The 19,659-nt window shown below is 38.0% G+C and overlaps 1 protein-coding gene across 1 annotated transcript in view; it reads right to left on the reverse strand.

The window, feature by feature from the left end:
- PIK3R1 (phosphoinositide-3-kinase, regulatory subunit 1 (alpha)) overlaps positions 1 to 18,362 on the reverse strand; it is a 71,004-nt gene extending 52,642 nt beyond the window's left edge. Inside the window, exon 1 of the mRNA XM_011959342.1 lies at positions 17,646 to 18,362. Coding sequence (XP_011814732.1) covers positions 17,646 to 17,979 — 334 coding nt within the window. The 5' untranslated portion in view covers positions 17,980 to 18,362. The remainder of the gene's footprint in view (positions 1 to 17,645) is intronic.
- Between the last annotated feature and the right edge of the window lie 1,297 nt (positions 18,363 to 19,659).

The raw sequence follows: 19,659 nt of genomic DNA on the forward strand, positions 1-19,659 counted from the left end.
GAGCAAGACCCTGTCAAAAAAAAAAAAAAAAAAAATACACACCAAGTAGACAAAGCAAAAGAGACTTTGCAGGGGAGGGGATGGCTAGGCATGGTTTTGACATTATTATGACTTCCAAATAAGGCATAAAGTATAGAATACACCCATACAGCATACTAAAGACTCTGGAATGGCTCACAACCAACTTGTACAGGTAATGAAGACATATAATGTAAAAAGAATAAAGGTGTTTACCAGAAAACATCCTTCAAGGGACAAGACTTATAAATGCAATGGAAACTCTGTCTCAAAACAAAACTTTATTCCAGTGGTCTCTTTGGGGAAACATGTACACAGGTGTTCAGCAAATTCACTGTCACTTTCATTGCAACTGAAGAGAATACTCAATTATGTGTCTTCAAAAGAACTGGTCAGTTCATGCTCACTAACTTATGTAAGTCTCCAATAATTTAACTTCATTTCTTCTTTGGACAGCTTCAAAGAAGGTGAAGAAGAGTTCATTACTACTCTCCATAAAACACTACTTCATATAATTTTCAACTGTTTAAATTGGTCCTTGGTCTTTGTTTTCTGTGGCTAAACAATTTCAATTCCTTTCGTTTTCTTCAGGTTTAAATGCATCGCTTCAGTCTAAAAAGTAATTTTTTTCATGTTTATCCCAAATGTATTTTTGTTTTTAATTTTTATTTTTGAGGGCCTCACCGAAATCCTTGGCTTGGTAGAGGTCATCAATTCTATTTTACAGATGAGAAAACCAAGGTTAAGTATGCTACCGTCTTTAGGTCACACAGCACATTAGTCACAGCAATTAGGACTAACGGTTAGCCAAGGGCATTGTTCAGAACTCTGAGATGTCCAGCCTGTCTGCAAGTGCTCCACGTAAGCAAGAACAATGAATGGAAAAGAACAAAAGTGCAATGCTGCGTTGGTGATTCTATAACATCAGTAACAAACTCTTTCTCCTATGTATCTCCCACATGCTCATAAGGACCAAAACAGCATATTCAAAACTCAACCAGCTTTGTTTTAAAAAAAGTATATTTGTCTAAATTCTTAAACTTTCCAAGATGTACAACCACTGCTAAATATATTCACGTATAATGCAATAAAGAATTATAAAATATAACGAAGATTTGCTGATATACGTATGTAGTTCAAGCTTTTCCTCCAACTAGGAGGCTCTTTGGATTAGAAAATAAGAGATAGCTAATAAGACCCATCATATATTCCACACTGTATTCTTTTCCAATGTTGAAATCTATTTCTTCCTTTTGAAGTCAGCAGCTGAGTCTCAGAGAATCAACCCAAAGCAGAGTGACTTGGATGCCTGACTTAATCTGGCAACTAACTGTATGAGTCCCTTTACCCCTCTGTTTTGCCCCCTCAATAACAGAAAAATTACTCCTTGTGCCAAGGGAGGCAGAGAGGTTGATAAAACTGCATGCTACTTTCTTAGAAATTGTCCATGAAACTCATGGAACATGTTATGAGATGGAATATCATAGATGATGTTCAGTTAAACATATGGTTTCTTAACGTCTAGTCCCACAGAGTCACATTACATCTGACAAGTTCAAACAAGTGCATTTTTTCTAAAATATTTGTTGCCTTGTAACTATTATTCCAAAACAAAGGAAGAAAACTTCAAATTAACAAGGGATATGACCAGTTAACTATTCAGTGAACAGCAGCATTCATATATTCAGCACGAATTACAATGTGGTTACAGCTAAAACTCATTTTTTTTTTGAGGTTCGGAGCAGAAGTTTAATAGGCGAAAGAAAGAGAAAAGCTCTCTGAAGCAGATGGGGGTCCCGGAGAAATGAACGGCCCTAAAACTCATCTTCATACTCACAACAATTTTATTACTTGACATAAAATAGGCAGTGAGAGAAAAGTTTTCACAAGGACCACTGAGTAAACTTAATGTTTCTAATTAAAATACCCATAAATAAATCCCAAAGTCTTTAATTATGACCCATTTTGTCAAGAGACTTTCAACACATGATTTTTGCTAAATCCCACTGGGGAAAAAAAAAAGAATTTTCTGTCACTCAAGTCCTGTACCTATGAAAATACACTCCATACAACTGTTTTCTGCATCCAATTCATTTTTCTTCTACCTACCTGGGGGAAAATCAAGTTAAATTATTTCAATTTAAAAAGGTCTTTATATATAAATAAAAAGTCACCAAGGATGGCTAGTTAACGGAATTTTGGTTTGCCCTGGATAAACATATATTGCTGCTTATATCCATCTGCAATTTAATCTTAGTAGAAAATATAATTAATGCAGCCACAGAACACTCTAGATTAATGCTTTAAACTATAGCTGTTTAATCTTCTCATTGTAAGAGACCAGAATACCTAACACTTGACTCTAGAAGAGCAGGAAGTAAACAAGAGTGGACAGGAAACTGAAGTTACTCAATTGTCCATGAAGCTTAAGGAGCCATTTTACATAGTTCCAATTAAGTAGCCCCTCATCACTCTCATTCATTTAATCGTTTCATGGCATACTATTCAGAATCTGCATCCCAAAGGTAACTTGTTTCTGCCCCTGATCCACCAAAATTAATTGAGCAGCTGCTTTATGCTGAAGCCGTGGGCTGGGAGTTAGTCTTGATGGTACAGTAGCTTCTTTTGGTTAACTAATTGAACTGTCACTAAAGGAAAAGAAAAAGCTGCAACAGATAATACTTGTTTGCAGTTGGTTTACACATTTTCTCCAGTGACCATTCTGGGAAAGAAAGGTGCAACTATTAGCACAAATTTGGTAGAACAGAACTTTCTGACTCCAACCTCTTTTAATTCATTGCAACTTCCCTTGAAGAATTTTCTAGGTTATGACCTCCATAGATGGTTCTTCCCAGGGCTGAATTTTCTCTGAGGAAAATCCTCTCATCTAGTTAGAGTTCATAGGAGAGGACACACTTTTTTAAAACAGGAAACAGAACATCAAAACTTTTCAAAGTTTTATGTGTCTAATCAAAGCGGTGGAACACATCTTTTCTTAATCAAAATTATACTTTAACAGTCAGAGAGCCTAGTAGATTTTACATGTTCAAAAACTAACAATTCTGATACCAAGAACAGAAATACAAGTTATGTTTCACATAATACAGAAGCAAACGGCTCAAAATGGGCCTTACTCTTTCATCGTGGCCTTTTGTAAAAATTGCGACAGTGGACCAGTGGGATTTCTGGCAGGAAAGAAGTCCCATCAGAGGCTGGCCTTTGTGTGTGTGTGTGTGTGTGTGTGTGTGTGTGTGTGTTTTAAGGACTTGCTTATGCAGAAAATTCTTGCTTTTTCCATTATGTGGTGTCTGGGGGAGGGTGGGAAGAGGAAGGCTTCTTTCTATACTTGTAGAGCACTGTAATTTAAAATGAGTCATGCAAAACACAAATGAAAATGTTAACCTCTGAGATGGGGGTCAGCAAATTTTATTCCCGCTTAGATCCAGTTTTCTCTGGCCAACTTGACTAAATACAAACCAGGGGCTTTCCCTGGATAGTCACGCTCCAACTTACCCAGACACTGAGGGCCAAGTTCAAAAGAAGGCAAGCTCAAGAAGGAGGCCTCTAGAATTAAGAAATCCTTGGCCGTGGCTCAGCTCATGGACAGGCCTTGGGCTATCCCGTTCAACCCAGCATACCTCCCATTTCACAGGTGTGAATTTCTACCTCCCATCATAGCTCCTGGGGATACCCTAACTCCTTAGACAGAGAGGGAGAATGATCTGTCCTGGTGGTAAGCCGTATCACAGTCCCTGACACGGTCTCCTGGGTCCAGTCTGGGAAAGCATTTGAGTTCCTATCTACCCATGGAAGACCTCTCTTCTGGGGCCTGCTGCCTTGCCTCACTGGAAGTCATGCTTCCAATAAAATCATTAAACCTACGTTCATGATTTAATGGAACCACCCAGCAACTAAACTAGGACTTTTCTTTTGGCTTCATACATCATGACTATGATGTCAAGTTTGACCACCATGTATTTTCTGAGCAAGATTCAACTTGAGGCCACGTGAAAAACTTCAGACACTTGATCCATGTTCTAGCCTCAAGTCTTCTAAGTCAGAGCTGTTTCTTTCCTCTATGCCAAGATTAATTTTTTTGCCTAACCCATCAGTTAAAACACAAATCTTTTTCTAGGTTGGAATTGCTATAAGGAGTACAATTCCATATTCTCAAACTAACAATATTCAAATATCACAATACTTTTGCCTAAATGGAATGAGGACATTGCTTTAATCTGTGATACTTCATATTCTGCCCTTTTTATTTCAAGTAAACTTTGAGAGAAGTTGATGCATTTTGTCCAAATGTGTGTGCAAATTGTCACAAATAAGTCTCTGATTTGACACATGCTTCTAGTACCTGATTTTCACAGAAATAAGACTGGCCAATCAAGCATTTTTAATATCTATAAGATTCTTAAATTAGTTTGAAGGTAACTGGTGTCTGGATAAAGATCACAGAAATGTGAGATTGTATTTAAAAGTCTACAATTTACAGGCAACTACTTGCTAAGATTTAGTTAATACCGCCAGAGGTTCCTTTCCTCCTGTAACTCGTCTTGAGGGTGGTACAGTGTGGTGCCGGGAGGAACCCATCCTGAAGCGAGAAAAGCTAATGCAAAGACCTGCTCTTTACCAGCTACTAGTGTTGGACTCTGGGCAAGTTTCTTTTTCTTTCTAAGCCTCAACCTGCAAACAGGACTAAGTGGACTAAGTGAGATTAGGTAGGTAGAGCACACAGCACGCGGTGCCTGGCACAAAGCAAACGTTCAACGCGTGCTTGCAATCGTGTTAGTAAGGAATCACATTAAAGAAATTTCAAATTTTTCATCTCAGAGGTAAAACATTTTATCTTGCTTGTATTTAAGAAAAGGAAAATGTAGCATCTAGATGTAATGAACTAAAAACAGTAACGTAAAACAAAAAAAAAATTGCAATTACCACCTTTTCAGCAAGTCAAAAATTCAGGTAATTATTCAACTACATGTCCAGAATAAAGTAACAAAATTAACCAAACATGCACTGGGATTTTACTAAAAATATTAAGTATCAACTCTTCTTTTTAACCCTTATAAACAAAAGACTTTTTTTCCTCTCATTTTAGGAGGCTTTAATTACTCTTAATTAGTAGTCATCAGTATTATTAATAGTTACTATAACTATTAACCCCTACTAGGACCATTTCCTTCTCTTAGGAAATTATACATTAAATGTGAGACAATATAATCTGAAGATTACTACTTACAATTGCTAAGTTATAATTTAAAACATTTAAATATGTGAACGAAACAGCATTTAGTGCTGGTGAAAGATGGTCCCTTAGGAGTCCACTGAATCAAGAGACTCGTCATCATCTAAGCAAACCCCCAACTATATTTTAAATGTGTTCTAGAAAATAGAATGAGTGGGGTTGCCTGGGAGGTAGAGAGTGACAGTGGTTTTGCATTTTGGAAAAAGATCACTGTGAAACTCACTCCATCATTCTCTTCTAGAATATATGAAGGGCAACTGGTGTCACAGCTAGACTATAACAAAACGAGGAAGGAAAGAAGAAAGGAAGGAAGGAAAAAATATTTTCATTTTTGAAGAACATAATTACCCAAAATATTAAAGGGATGTAACAACTAGGTTGGAATTCACTGAAAGCAGTTATGGGAATAAAAAACAGTTACAGTGACAATTCACTTAGTTGAATTTGACAATTCACTTATTTGGGGGTAGGCAAAGAGGTCTCAGAGTCTGCTGCACAGACTCAGGTTCCTGGCAAAGAAAACAAGAGTAAACATTTTTTTGCATCTTGTCAAATTTTTCCTTAGTGAGGGCCAAAGTTAGATGATTCCAATCACAGAAGGGCTGCAGAGATGTGGTCTGACAAGAACTGGAGTTTCGGTTAAACAACTGTGAATGTTATGGTCCAATATGTTTAAACTTCCTCTAAATGTTAAAGCTCACCAGGTTTCTCAAGTTTCCCCTAAGGGGAAGATTAGACCACAAGTGACAGTTACAATACAACTGTGCATGTAACGCCAATCCAAACAATGAAGGCTAGTGAAGTAGCAAGTTAGAGCTAGCTTTCAGTCCTTTCTCTAAAGCTGCTTTTAGTGAAACAGCATACTCAATTATAAAGGCAGATTTGTACCGTGTACCCAATAATGGCTTTTCCATATGATGGTTTAAATATAACATTTACTATATATCATCATATATAAATACATATTATATACAAATATATATTTATACATAAACATTTATATATAATATATATAAAAGTTGAATATTATATAAATCTATAATGTTATCTACAACATTAAGAAGTACAAGCCAAGTGAGGGCCACACTGAAGGTTAAAATTTTAGCCAGTTAAGAGCCACAGGTTCCAACATGCAAAAGGAATGAACTGCCCTTTAAAAGTAATCACCTCTTTCCAGCCTGTGGTTCTGATGAGGTTCTTTTGCTGTAAGGACAGTAACTCACACATCTGCTTTATTCTTTTTAGTTATTCTTGGGTGTGTTTCCTGAGAGGAAAAATCTGCTTGCTTAACTCACTTTGTCATATCAGACTGCATCATACGTCACTGGCAAGCCAGGGAGTCATCTGCCTTTGGCTCCAGGGTGCCCTGTGGCTGGTCAGAAGTCAGCAGCATGAAGCAGTGTGAACATTAACCCCCGCCGGCTCTTTCGCTGTATTGCACAGTTGCTTAAGAGCATTGGGTCAACAGTCGGACTGTTTGGGGTGAAATCCCAGCTCCTCCACTAGCTGTGTGACCTTGGGCCATCATCTAAGTACACTTGTTTATCTTTAAAACAGGTATAATAAGGCCAGTGTCATAGAGTTCTTAGGAAAAGTAACAAGTCAATGGAATAAAAGGTTAGTGCAGTACCTGAAAAATAATGTGTGTGTTGAACACATAAATACATGTATATGGTCAATTTTATATGTATATATGTGTATATATGTACATACATATGTTTATGTCTGTATTTCTTTAAAATATTCATATACAGTAAACATTTTCCCTGTAATATTTTTATTCTTTGTTGCCTATCTTTTGGAATATATATTTCTATGTGTTTAGAAGATATATACTTTATAGTTTTATTTTGATGATTACTTTTTAAGTTAACCAAAATGAATTACTTTTAAATTTATACCTTTTTAAATTATAAAGCTTAACAATAAAAAGGCAACCTTTAGGTCCTCCCACATGAACAAGAGGTATAAATTTAAAAGTAATTCATTTTGTAACCTCCTACTGATTAGAAAGGCTTTGTCGGAGAGGACAAGGAAGAGGGGGGAAGAGCATTCCTGAGGACAGTTCCCTGCGCCCTTTCTGAATTATGGACAGAATTAGGGAGGGGATGGGTCTGCCCTGCTATTTTTAGGTAGTCAAAACTTACCCTAAATTTTTTAACCCTGGTTCTGTTGAGTTTACACTATGCATTTCTCCCCACTAATTCTAGTTTTATGTATTTAGAATAATTTTTTTTTTCTTCCTATCTTCTTCAGACTGTAGTGAGAAGAGGCTCTCTTGGAGACTCTCAAGAAGCTGTCTCAGGACTACCAGCCAGAGGCCTTTTTAACTCAGAAACCATTTTTTAAAGGTTTTTTTAATTCAATGGGAAAATAAGTAAATAAGCAAAAATAAATGCATTCAGGAAGTTCTGCTGGCACTCACTACCTTTGGGAGACGATCTCTGGGCAATGTCACACTGTCCTATTAGACACCTGAAAAGAAAATTCACCTGTGCCTTTCACTTACCCCCTCATCCACCCCTCTGCCCTTGGAATTTAGGTAACAGAAACACAAATGTTATAAATTTGGTAGTGGCCGACTTTCCTGAGAAATACGGTTTGGCATTCAAAGGAATTTGGCAATTTGTGCTCAGTCTTTTTAAATGGCATTTACTGCTAACCTTGACATAATTCAGGTACAAGACTTCAGATTTATCTGAGTCAACTTCAAGTTTCTTGTTTTTACCGATTTCAAGCAGCTGCTATCCACAGGCCAAAACACACAATTCTTATGCTGGATACCCTCAAGTTTTTGGCTTTTAAGCAAGTATAACTCCAGTCTGTGCTTCATTTTAATCAAAATGATATAATTATGAGTCTGAAATAAGAAAACTTGAAATGCAGGAAACATTTAAAGCAGACATTTAACTTCTTCAAAAACAACAGAAATGAAGGTAAATCTATTTATCAAGGTTATAAAACTTTTGAGTTATCTGATCATGGTGTATTTCTTCCTGAGAAAAATTGCATTTACATGCATATACCCAAAACTTTGTCTTAGCTTCATGGCCTTATCCGTCTCTTTGTAATTCAATCCTTTCAAATACTTACCAGACATAAGAAATTGTTGTAAGTCACATATAAATTGGAGGTAAATTTCTGGAGTTGTATGAATGTAATAGCTAGTGAAACTTAACAGATAGATCAGACATAATTGAAGACCACCCAAAAAGCAGAATTCAATTACCGATAACTTCACAAGGGACTGCTTAAGGTGATCCCCACGACTGTCTGACTTGCCCAAAATGTTCTTGAATCTTGTGAATGCAGCGTCACTATGAAGTCCCCTTTCTTTTTAAATATTTACACAATCACATGACCTTCAGTTTTTAAATCTCAAAAATGGTGATAATATGCCATCTTTGCAGGGTGGTTGTGAGGGTCAGATGAAAAATATCTATAAAATGTCTGGCAGGGCCAGCGTGGTGGCTCGCACTGGTAATCCCAGCACTCTGGGAGGCCGAGGCGGGTGGATCTCCTGAGGTTAGGAGTTCGAGACCAGCCTGACCAATATGGTGACACTCCGTCTCTACTAAAAATACAAAAATTAGCCAGGTGTGGTGGTGGGCCCAGCTACTCAGGAGGCTGAGGCTGGCGAACTGCTTGAACCCAGGAGGCAGAGGTTACAGTCAGCTGAGATTGAGCCACTGCACTCCAGCCTGTGCGACAGAGCAAGACTCTCAAAAAAAAAAAAAAAAAAGCCTGGCAGAATAATTAGCAAAGACTAAATTTGCAAATGTTTAAGGTTCATTTTGAAGAAGACATTTTCAACAGTTAAACAGATCCACAGGGAAGTGTGAGACAAAAACTATAATATGTACTTTGATATACTCTAACCAAATTCATTATATCTCATTCCTTGGTACTCCACAGATATTCCTTATTATTTAGCAATAAAATCATCTTGTTTTAACTTCTTCAAATACTTCTGAATAAATAATAAACAAACTTACTTTTTGCTACCTGAAAGAACATGGTAAGATTTAAGTTAACAATGTGTAAAATGCTTTGAAATTATGCATTAATGATGCCACAAATATTCAGCTATATTTCTATAGTTGGGACACAAGAATGCAAAAAAAAAATTTTTTTCAAATGAACTGTTTACTGACAAAAAAAATTCTTAAGCATTGAAAATTATTTTTATTATTTATTTATGTATTTATTTAGAGACAGTCTCACTCTGTTGCCCAGACTGAAGTGTAATGGCACAACCTCGGCTCACTGTAACCTCCGCCTCCCAAATTCAAGTGATTCTCCTGCCTCAGCCTCCCTAGTAGCTGGGATTACAGGCATGCACCATCACACCCAGCTAATTTTTGTATTTTTAGTAGAGACGGGGTTTTACCATATTGGCCAAGCTGGTTTTGATCTCCTGACCTCAAGTGAGCTGCCCACCTTGGCCTCCCAAAATGCTGGGATTATAGGTGTGAGCCACTGCAACTGGCCTCAAAAATTATTCTTTTAAATGGAATAAAAATAAAACCATCAGTGTTTAAGACTAACAATAGCTAAAAAGTTAACATACTATATCTAATATCATAAAAATTAATCTTATTAATGCCCTTGAGTAATTCTGAAAACTGCATTTTACCAAAAAACCAGTAGCAGGCTGGAACCAGTGCTTGCTGTGGCACTGGTCTCATGTGCTGAGTCTGACAGCATTATGTCAATTTTCTTCTTTAGGAGAAAGCTTGGAAGATGACAATGACAACTCCAGACAGTCACTCTGACTTCACAATGCAGCCTTGTCTAATGCTTATGCTAACATGTTACCTCTTAGGTAGATTTAGAGGGGTCTGAATAAACAAAATGTTATAACCATCACTCTCTACTTACCTTGCAAAATTTAACAAATATGTATGAAACAAATCTGGAGGAACTCTGAGCACAGATCGTGTCAACGAGTTTAGCTCTACTGCATAGATGCCGTTCAAAGGAGGCAGTAAGTCTCACACCAGTTTAGATACCAGCAATTGCTAACTGCCCACCAACAGAGGTAGAGCCTAAATATTCACACTGGTGAAACATATCTTAAAACCATACACCACATGCATTTGCAAAAACTTGGAACCAGGTAGGAACTTTCATAAGCAATAATCCCATACAATCCATGGATCAGTCTCCAATCAGATCGTGCAATGAGATCAAGTAAATACATCTTTCCGACCATCATAGGCTGCTTCTCTGCATAAATCCTCACTGCATTCCCTTATTCTCATATACAGGGCTTCTGGGTTGCATTATTGGGGAAACACTACTAGTGAGAACCAATTTTTCTGGGTCTTATTTCTCCAACAATTCTTCTGATTAGGAAGAGAAGGATTAAAACAAAAACTCTGCCAAAACTCAAAAGAGACAGCATTTAGCTTTTCATCTTACAATTAGAGAACACTGGAACTAGAAGGTTAAGAAATTTATAGAAAGCAAAGCAATGTGGAATTTCTGATTCAAATAATATGTCACAGATTTATATTTCACTTATGTCTATATTCTTTACTCTCTTGGATATCAGATTTGATCATCAAATTATGTCTCCTGCAATATGCTATAATAAATTCACAGTTATAACTTCAATATGAATCAAACTGTGACAGGACAGAATAATCTATAGGCATTACATAATCTACCAACTGAGAATAGAGAGATAGATGAATACAAACACATTGCAAACACCTCCAAGCAAGAAACAGTCCAGAGAGTGTATTCCTGAAAATCACAGCCATGCTTTAGGTGGTATAAAGTCTTTGGGAGAAAGTTCTGCATACATAATTAAACAAAGATTTGCAGCTAATTTGTGTTGTTTTAAACTGCAAGGATATATTTTAACAATGTATACACTACGTTATCCATTATATAACAATGTATACCATGTTTTGTTTTTAATTCAAAGTTGTATTTTAACAATGTTTCTACTACAATAATTCTACTCACTGTATACTGCATGGAATTTTCATAGTAAAAATAAAATATCGTGGTCCTTTACATAAATTGGTAAGAAGGAATAACACATTTATAAAGTAGTCTGATATTCTGTTAAACAACTTGACATTTTAGGTACACTATACCCAAGTAATTGAAATAAAGCCCATTTCTAGTTCCCTTCATCCCCCTCCACGTGTCCTCCTCTATTGAAAGCCTAAGGACTTCTTTGACATTGAATGATGTAAACTCAAGACCTCAAAACATTCAGATATAATCCATCATGCAATTATGCTTCTCATTTCAAGCTATTACACCACGTTATTTTCTCCTGTCTGAACCCCCAGACCAATGTTACATCCTTCCCCATGGAAATTTGTTAGCAACAAACATACACATATAGGCAAGAGCCAGCTGTACTAACATCTGTTTGGTTTTTACTAATCAAAACATGGATATGCAAATAATGTCATATTTGGCACTCTTATTTGCCATAGGTGAAAAATTCTCCCCTTTTTGGGTGCTACTTAGCAGATGTAAGTGACCATTTGTTGTTGAATTTCAGAATTTCTAATTTTTTCTCACTCAGAGAAGAAATTCTTACTAATCAAAATGTCTCTTCTTGCAGACAAAGATGCATTCATCTAGAAACCAGAGAAGACTGACATCAAATTTATCAAAGAATCTATTGACAAGTTAAATAGAGAGTTCCATATTTATAACAAAGAAAATTGTATTCGAATATCAACATTAACTTAGTTGCCAAAAAACAAAATACGCTCCCTCTAGTTACATAACTCCTATTTGAATCAGAGGTGTGTGAGGGCTTCACTTAGGATGTACATATAAGGACACTGGACCCTTTCACCATTTTTGAAAAAAGAACACAGGAAGAAGTGTATAGAGCCAGAAGCCTTAACAAAAGCATCTGAACAAACATTCTAAAGGACGGAGGCAGAAACGGACACCTGGCAGAAAGCTTCCCCTCAAATAATGTCTTATTCTGCAAGCCTGGACCTAACTGTCACCAAAGCTCTAGGAGAGAAGTTCAAGTAATTCCCTTCAAATAACAGACTGGGAGAAGGAGGGAGAAATGCCTTCCTCTCCTCTCTAGGCGAGAGAGCCTCCCTACTCACGGCCCCTCAGAGCGTGCCTGTGAATTCCTCAAATGGCCAGGCCAGCTCAGGATCAGAACCCTCCTGCTAAAAAGCAATAAAGGTGAGAATCCTCTTTTTGTCAATTTCGTTTTCAAAAAACCATGGATACACAAATTGTTAATTAGGGCTACTTTCCTTTCTCTTACACATTTTTAGGGAAACAAAATAACTAAAATTAACAGAAAACATGTTTTTAAAAAATCAAAAATGTAATGAGAATATAAATAAATGCTCATGAGAGGGTGAGCTGTGTTGCAATACGTAATTTAATATGCAAATGACATATTCTCTGACCCTAAGATAAGTGGTTAGGCTAATTTGATTTTATTCAAAATAATTAGCACGTTTGTTTTTTCCAGACACACTCTTTAATCAATTATATTCATTACATCTTTTAGAAATATATTTCATTTCCTACTGAAATACAGAGGGCTAACACTTAAATTTTTGTGCCTGGGTAGAAATCTCCATAATGTCCTGATGAACTTTTCTGGTTGGTCAGAAGTTAGAGACAGAGCTCAAAGGCCCTTATCTTCTGAGATCCTGTAACTGACCCAACTTCCTTGCAAAAACAAAGTGGTTGATAGATGCAGAACGTGCAGTCAGCACCATAAATTGGGTGATTTTCCCCATCACTTGGGCTTAACAAGACAAACCTCCAAGTTCACAGCAAAGGCTTATTTAAGTAGGAAGGAAGGTGAAGAATGTTATGAGAAAGTATATTCTGAAAGAAAACAGAATTCATAAAGGCAGGAATTTGTGAAGCAAAGCAAATAACTTGCACAAGCACTATTTGCCTGAAGGAGACAGCAGTAGGTTATGACCAATGGGCTCAGCAGAGGTGTGTAATTTTGGATCAGGTCACTATTTTCTGTGACCTCTGTACAGTGTATCAACGTTTGTGATTTATTGCAGCCCTGCTTTCTGGACAGGGAACAACAACCATGAAGGGACACTCAAATGCTGAATGTGAAAAATGTAACAATAACATGCCTCGGGAAACCATGAAAACCAACGCCAATGGCGGCCTTTTTTTTTCTGTTTAAAAGGGATTTTGATCAAAATTTACCATAAGCCATGCCAAATGCACGCTTTATGTCTTACGTTTGAAACCAGCTGAAATCCACTGTCAGAGTCTGCAGGAGGAGCCAGGGAGGGTTGTGTAGGTCAGGATGGAGGTGGAGATGCAGTAAGTAATCTCTTATATTAGCAGGTTTCAGTGCACTCCACAAACTAACATGGGCATAGATTCACTCGTCTAAATGTTCTGCATTAGTATGACTTTAATTAAAGGATCTCAAAGTATGAGTTAAAACCACTGTCCTGAGAAATAGCCTCACTGGTATGGCTTACATATGACAGAGGAATATATTTTTATTCCCATATCCCTATATCCCCACTTTCAATCAACTCATTTCCTTGTGTACAATAGAAAATATAGGACCCTGGCTGAACGGGGTTGTGTGTAGCGGGACGGGATGCCAGGATCTGAGCAGCCTAAGCCAGAAGATTGCCTTTCAATAGCTGCCTCACCCAAGAGCATGTAACACCCACCTTGCACACCCAGCACACTCTTTATCCAAACAAAATATGGAAGAGGTTCTCTCCAAAGAACATAACATAGGGCTCTACTGGTTTGTAGAAAAATGAAATGTCATCGTCATATTGGCAATTTTAGCCCCCATGCAAAGGGAAGGAGATAAAAGGATGGGAGAAAGGGCACAGAATTTGCTCTGAGGATACTCGCTGGCCATGACAGACCCTCTACGCACTTGACTTAAGTGACTGAAGGCACTATCAGCTTAACCCACTTTCCCACCAGCAGAACTACCTGTCCTAGGCCCTGGGAAGAAAATGAAGAGTTCTGGAGACATACCAGGCAATGGTGAAGGCCAAGGCAGAATGCCTCAGATGTGGAGGATGTGGATAATAAATAAGCTGTTATTTTCTAAAACAAGATGGGCCATTAAGCTTTGTATGATTGCACATGACATTCAGAGCACGTGGTCAATTTCAAAAGCAATGCAGAAAGTGAAATAGTTAGAAGATGAGCTGCAGCAGCCCATGTTTACCAGCATGCTGGGAACCTACCACACTGTCCTAGATACTTAGGATAATGGAGGACCACAAAGGTCCCTCCCCTTACGGAGCTTAAAAATCTAACAGAGGGAACAGTCAATGAACAATAAACATAATAAGTAAATGATATCACGGGTTAAATAATCAATGATTTGCAAAAGCAGAGAGGTAGGTCCCAGCATGGAATATCGTGAGTAGAGTCAGACTCCATGAGAAGAAAGATTTGAGCAGAGAAGTGAGAGTGGGTCAGTCTCAGATGTCTAGGGGAAGAGCTGTCCAAGCAGAGGGGACAAAGCACAGCTCTAAGGTGGAAGAGAGGCATGAGAGAGTATCTCAGGGCACGCTGGTTCTTGAGTCTTGATTTCATCTTTTATCTTTGCTTTCTAGCGCAAAATAAGGACTCGGGCCATGCTTACTAAATGTATTTAAGTCCCAAAACATCCAAGATTATCCAATTAAAACAATTCATTCAATCTATATGCCAGGGCTTCCTAAAAAACTGCATGCAAAATGTATTGGAAGAAAGTACAGCGCTGTATATAAGATTTCCTAAGGGTTTCTGACTCTTTCTGTCAAAAAGTAAAATGTCACAGCTTTATTTCCAAGAACATACAAGCAAAGTAGAAAAGTAAGACTCTATCATACAGGGAGGAATCTCTCACAGAATGTACTTTTGGCCAGACTCTAATGACAACTTCCTTTCAAAAACAGAGAAGGTAGCAAGGCTCAGCAGGACACAGACACACGATCGGTATATGCAGGCTGTCCTCACACCCTCTATCTACCCTGCTGCCCATTAATGAGGTGTGCCAAGTCCACAAAACAAATCCTAGACCTGCGGTGGAGGGTTGGTGAGGAATAACCTTCTAAATGCAATAAACACAGCATAACATGAAAAACTGGCTAAGTCAGGTGGAGGTGTAGGGTGTTAAAAGGAAAAAAAAAAAAGAACTAAAGAATTCAATTACAGTAAGAACAGAACAGAACTATCATTTCTTGCCTTCATACAATTTGTCACTGCAAAATCTTTTCAAAGAAATACAAATGGAGGCAAAAGAAACCAGTCTCATAGGTTCCAACATATAAAATTTATCCTTATAACTACTTTCCATATCAATTCAACAAGCAACTCATAGGGGCTATTGAATTCTCACTTCGTAGGAATATTTAAATGAGAATACAAGACCAACATTTCTAGAAAATTGAATGTTTAGTATTATACTCCCCACATGACCCCCCCCCCACTTTCTTTTCAACCTTTCAGTTATTCCTAATTTCTCATTTATATTCAGGCTCTAATACTTTTATGCCATTATCATGGGTCTCTTTCTTGAATTCTGCTAAAAATTTTCATTTCACTCCACCTTTCCATGTATTAAAGAAAAATGGAAAAGCTGCTAAAAATCTCAATTGTCATCACATTACATGAGAAAGCAAGCATTATAAAATAGTTTAGGATATAAAAAGAAAAAATGACTTTTTCTATAAGGAAAGACTTGCTTTTCTGTACACCATATCCAAAGAAACTTACACCTGATAGCAATTATCAAATGCAATTTTGTTGAGAAACTGCTTTTATAAAACTGTTTTGGAACTATTCTTGACAAGGTGCCCTTATTCCACCTTGTAAATAATCTTCTCTAATTCAACTGAGATATTTTTATGATTCTGTAAAGCTCTGTATTCTGGGAAAAATTAAATCACTTTTCCTTTTGAATTAGCCTACTGAAGAAAATGTTTTTAACTTAAAAAAATAAAAGGTGAAAAATATATAACTTGGTGGAGAAAAACGATTATACATATGTATCTTCAATCTGCTAAGTGCTGCAATGGTTGACAAAATCACTTATGTATGTGTGGAGAGTCATGGTTTTTTGATTCATCTGCAAAGAAAAATTAACTTTGGCTTTTGAACAATATAATAAAAGATGTTATTTGAACATTATAAAGTGTAACATTTATGAAATAAGTATCCCCTTTGGGCTGGGTGTGGGAAAGAAAAGGGCTTCTCTTCAGGTATCATTAGTAAATTCCTTGACTTTAACACAATATTCCCAATCTATTATTACTCAGTACTGAAAGGCAGCTCTTACCCTTGCATTCTGTTTCTCTGTTCTCATTGTCTTATTCACTTGTGTTAGAATAAGGCAACATTAAAGAAGTCATAACAGCTTACTAATGGTACCAGAATCTCTTCCAGAAATATCCTGTGATGCCAGTCAGGTCTCCTCAATATATAACTACTGCAGTTAGGCCCACCCATCTTAAACATTCCTTCCCATTCCCTTCTTAGATCCTAACAAAAAAGACTACAAGAGAAAAAAGAAAAATGCATGTGATTTACTAGTGAGGAAACCAGTATTTGACAAAGCTGATAACACTAAAGCTGAGCATAAGGCTTGTCTCTGTGTGAAACCGAACATAAGATAAACCTTAAAGACACAGTTGTGCCCAAAGCGCAAGTATGGACCATCTCCAATAAGCAGTAAGTGGTTTTTGAATGAAGGTGGTTTCCATATAAGAAAAGTATTCAGTGAATGCTTTTTCCCCTCATGAAGGTGAACCAGACTATAGGCATTAATGCTACAAATGACACTACCCACAAAGGAAGTGAAATCCCTTTACTTTTATACTAACTATAGGATTGGGTTTCAGCTTTGGCCACAGTGATCCTGGAGAGGAAACCAAGAGGTAGATATCGGGTTATAAAAACAATGGTTTCTTCTCAGCTGAGTTCTGTGGTCATTTTATTACTCTCTACATTTTTCCATACAAATTATGTTAAACATACTTATATTAGACTTACCCTCCACTTTCCCAAAATTATTATTAGATATACACAGGTTGAGTATTCCTTATCTGAAATGCCTTGAACCAGAAGTGTTGGAGATATCATGTTGTTCTGGATTTTGGAATATTTGCATTATACCCCTTGACCACTCTTAATCTGAAAATCTGAATTCTAAAATGCTGTAATGAGAATTTCCTTTGGGTGTCAAAAACACAAATTTCTAGCTGTGTAATGACTGACCAAGCTTTTTTGCACCACACATCAATTCAGGTACAGTTGCCAAGATGACTTCTGCCCAGAACGTAACAACTCAACCCAAACTTAAGACTTTTCCTTAAAAAGAAAAAGAAAGGGAGTCATTAAGCAACCACTTATCAATACTGACCTTGTTGTTCAACATCTGCTTCAGTTTTTGAAGAACCTGGTGCAACAGGAAGAGGCCGAGGCGGCCGGGGCTTTGGCGTGGGAGGCGAGATTTTTTTCCTTCCAATATATTCTACATAAGTTCCCGGAAAGTCCCCCCTTTCCCCTGTGGTTTCATTATAGCCATTTAACCAGCCAATTTCTTCAGGCCTGGCTTCCTGTCCATCACTGAATCCAAGAGCTACTAAGGACCCTTTATTCACAGTCAATATGTCACCCAAGTGCAAGTCAATATCTTCTTCTCTTTCCTTTTTATAATCATACAGCGCTCTGTACTGGTACCCCTCAGCACTCATGTTTGCAAATCTGCTACCATGCAACAGTTGAGCCTGGCTGTACAGAGCAGTCTGATTTTACGTTTTTATGAAGAGTGAATTCAGACAGTGTGTTAGAATTCCTATTATGTGTCCAGCAGAGGACAAAGGACCACTCTCCAAAGGTTTAAGAGGAGAGGCGACTGGCCATACGGCTGTCCATCTGTCCTCCATCAATGGTGTGACCAAAGACAGGGCTCCACTTCCTCTGCGTGCCACAGTCCTCCCACTGGCTTCCTTTTCAGCAACTTGTCAACACTTTGAATCCAGGCTGACTCTCACAGCGAGGCCCAATCCTTTCTGACACTTTTGTCACACTGTCCATCTGTCGTCTGATTGTACCGTGGCACTCCACACATGAGCTTCACCTAGGAATGAAAAAACGAGACTTAAGAATGAACACCACACTTTGCCATCTGTATTAATTGGAATTTCTACTTCCATTCAACAAGTACTTAATCGATTTGGCAGACAGACACAGGCCAGTGTGCTATTGCTTGACACAATATACACAACAAAGATTAGTAAGGCAGTCGCTGCCTTCTAAGAACACAGGGCGGGGGCAGAGGGGAGGAGTGTCGGCATGAGGCAATGTCTCAGTGATAAGACTAGTACACAAAGAGCCGCAACACTAGTACATGTCATAAGAGAGGCAGAAACTAAACATTACAGGGTTCAAATGAGGGAGAAAGCACACTAACTGCAGGAATCTGAAGACAGAACGGAATGTGTGGTGGGATGTTAGTTACAGAAGTGACTAAGAAAATGTCATATTCTGAGAAGAGCTAGAACAGGCAGTCTGCAGCCAAAGAGGGAGCAGTGGGATTGGGGTTAGGGATTTAGGTAGGGGCTGTAGGACATCACGCATGCCCATGCTGAGTTTGTGAGTGATTCAGTCCACCATGTGGAACAGTGAAAGGGCTTGGTGAAAAGTGAGCAATAGGATCAGAGCTGCACTTGAGGAATATCAGTCTAACCACAATGTGTGAGAAAGGTATGTTGCAGAGGTCTGGCCAAGAGGCAGTGAGGACACAAACCGAGGTGGCAGCAGGTGTGGAAAGGGGAGGAGTGAAATAAACACTGCAGAGAAAGAACACGTGGGATGTGGCAAATGCTTAAATGTAGGGCGAGAACGAGAGGAGCAAAGGATGCCTGATCCTGCATGAATGAGAGTTTGTAGCACTATCAGGCAAAGAGAAGCCAGGTGACCTGATGTGCTGACGGTGATTCTGGGCACCCCTGTGCAAGTGTGCTAGTGGCTGATAAAACCCTGGTCTGTGATTCAGAAGAGGAAACACACTAGGGATTTGGCAATCAGCCAAAATTAGGCAAGGCTGAACTCAATGGAATGGAAGCGATCACAAGGACAAATTAAAAGTTAAAAATGATCCAAGGGCCAAATAGTGAAGTTCAATGTATGTAACTGAGGAGGGAAAGTCAAGGTTTACAGACAATGTCCCAAAAACAAGGAAGAAGAGTTCACGTAGGAAAATGTGATCCCTAAGACTAAATCCTACAAAGGCATCCAGACAGGAGAGACTGAGTCAAGGTGAGATAATTTGGGGCTTCGCCCATGATGGAATCATCACGCAGATTCCAGTCCAGTAGTGAGGACAGTAAGAACGTCTTAAGGAGTTCAAAAATATCAGAGAGGAAGTAGCA

This window comes from Colobus angolensis, unplaced genomic scaffold, assembly GCF_000951035.1.
Source record: "Colobus angolensis palliatus isolate OR3802 unplaced genomic scaffold, Cang.pa_1.0 Scaffold49, whole genome shotgun sequence".
In the NCBI taxonomy this organism is placed as follows: Eukaryota; Metazoa; Chordata; class Mammalia; order Primates; family Cercopithecidae; genus Colobus; species Colobus angolensis.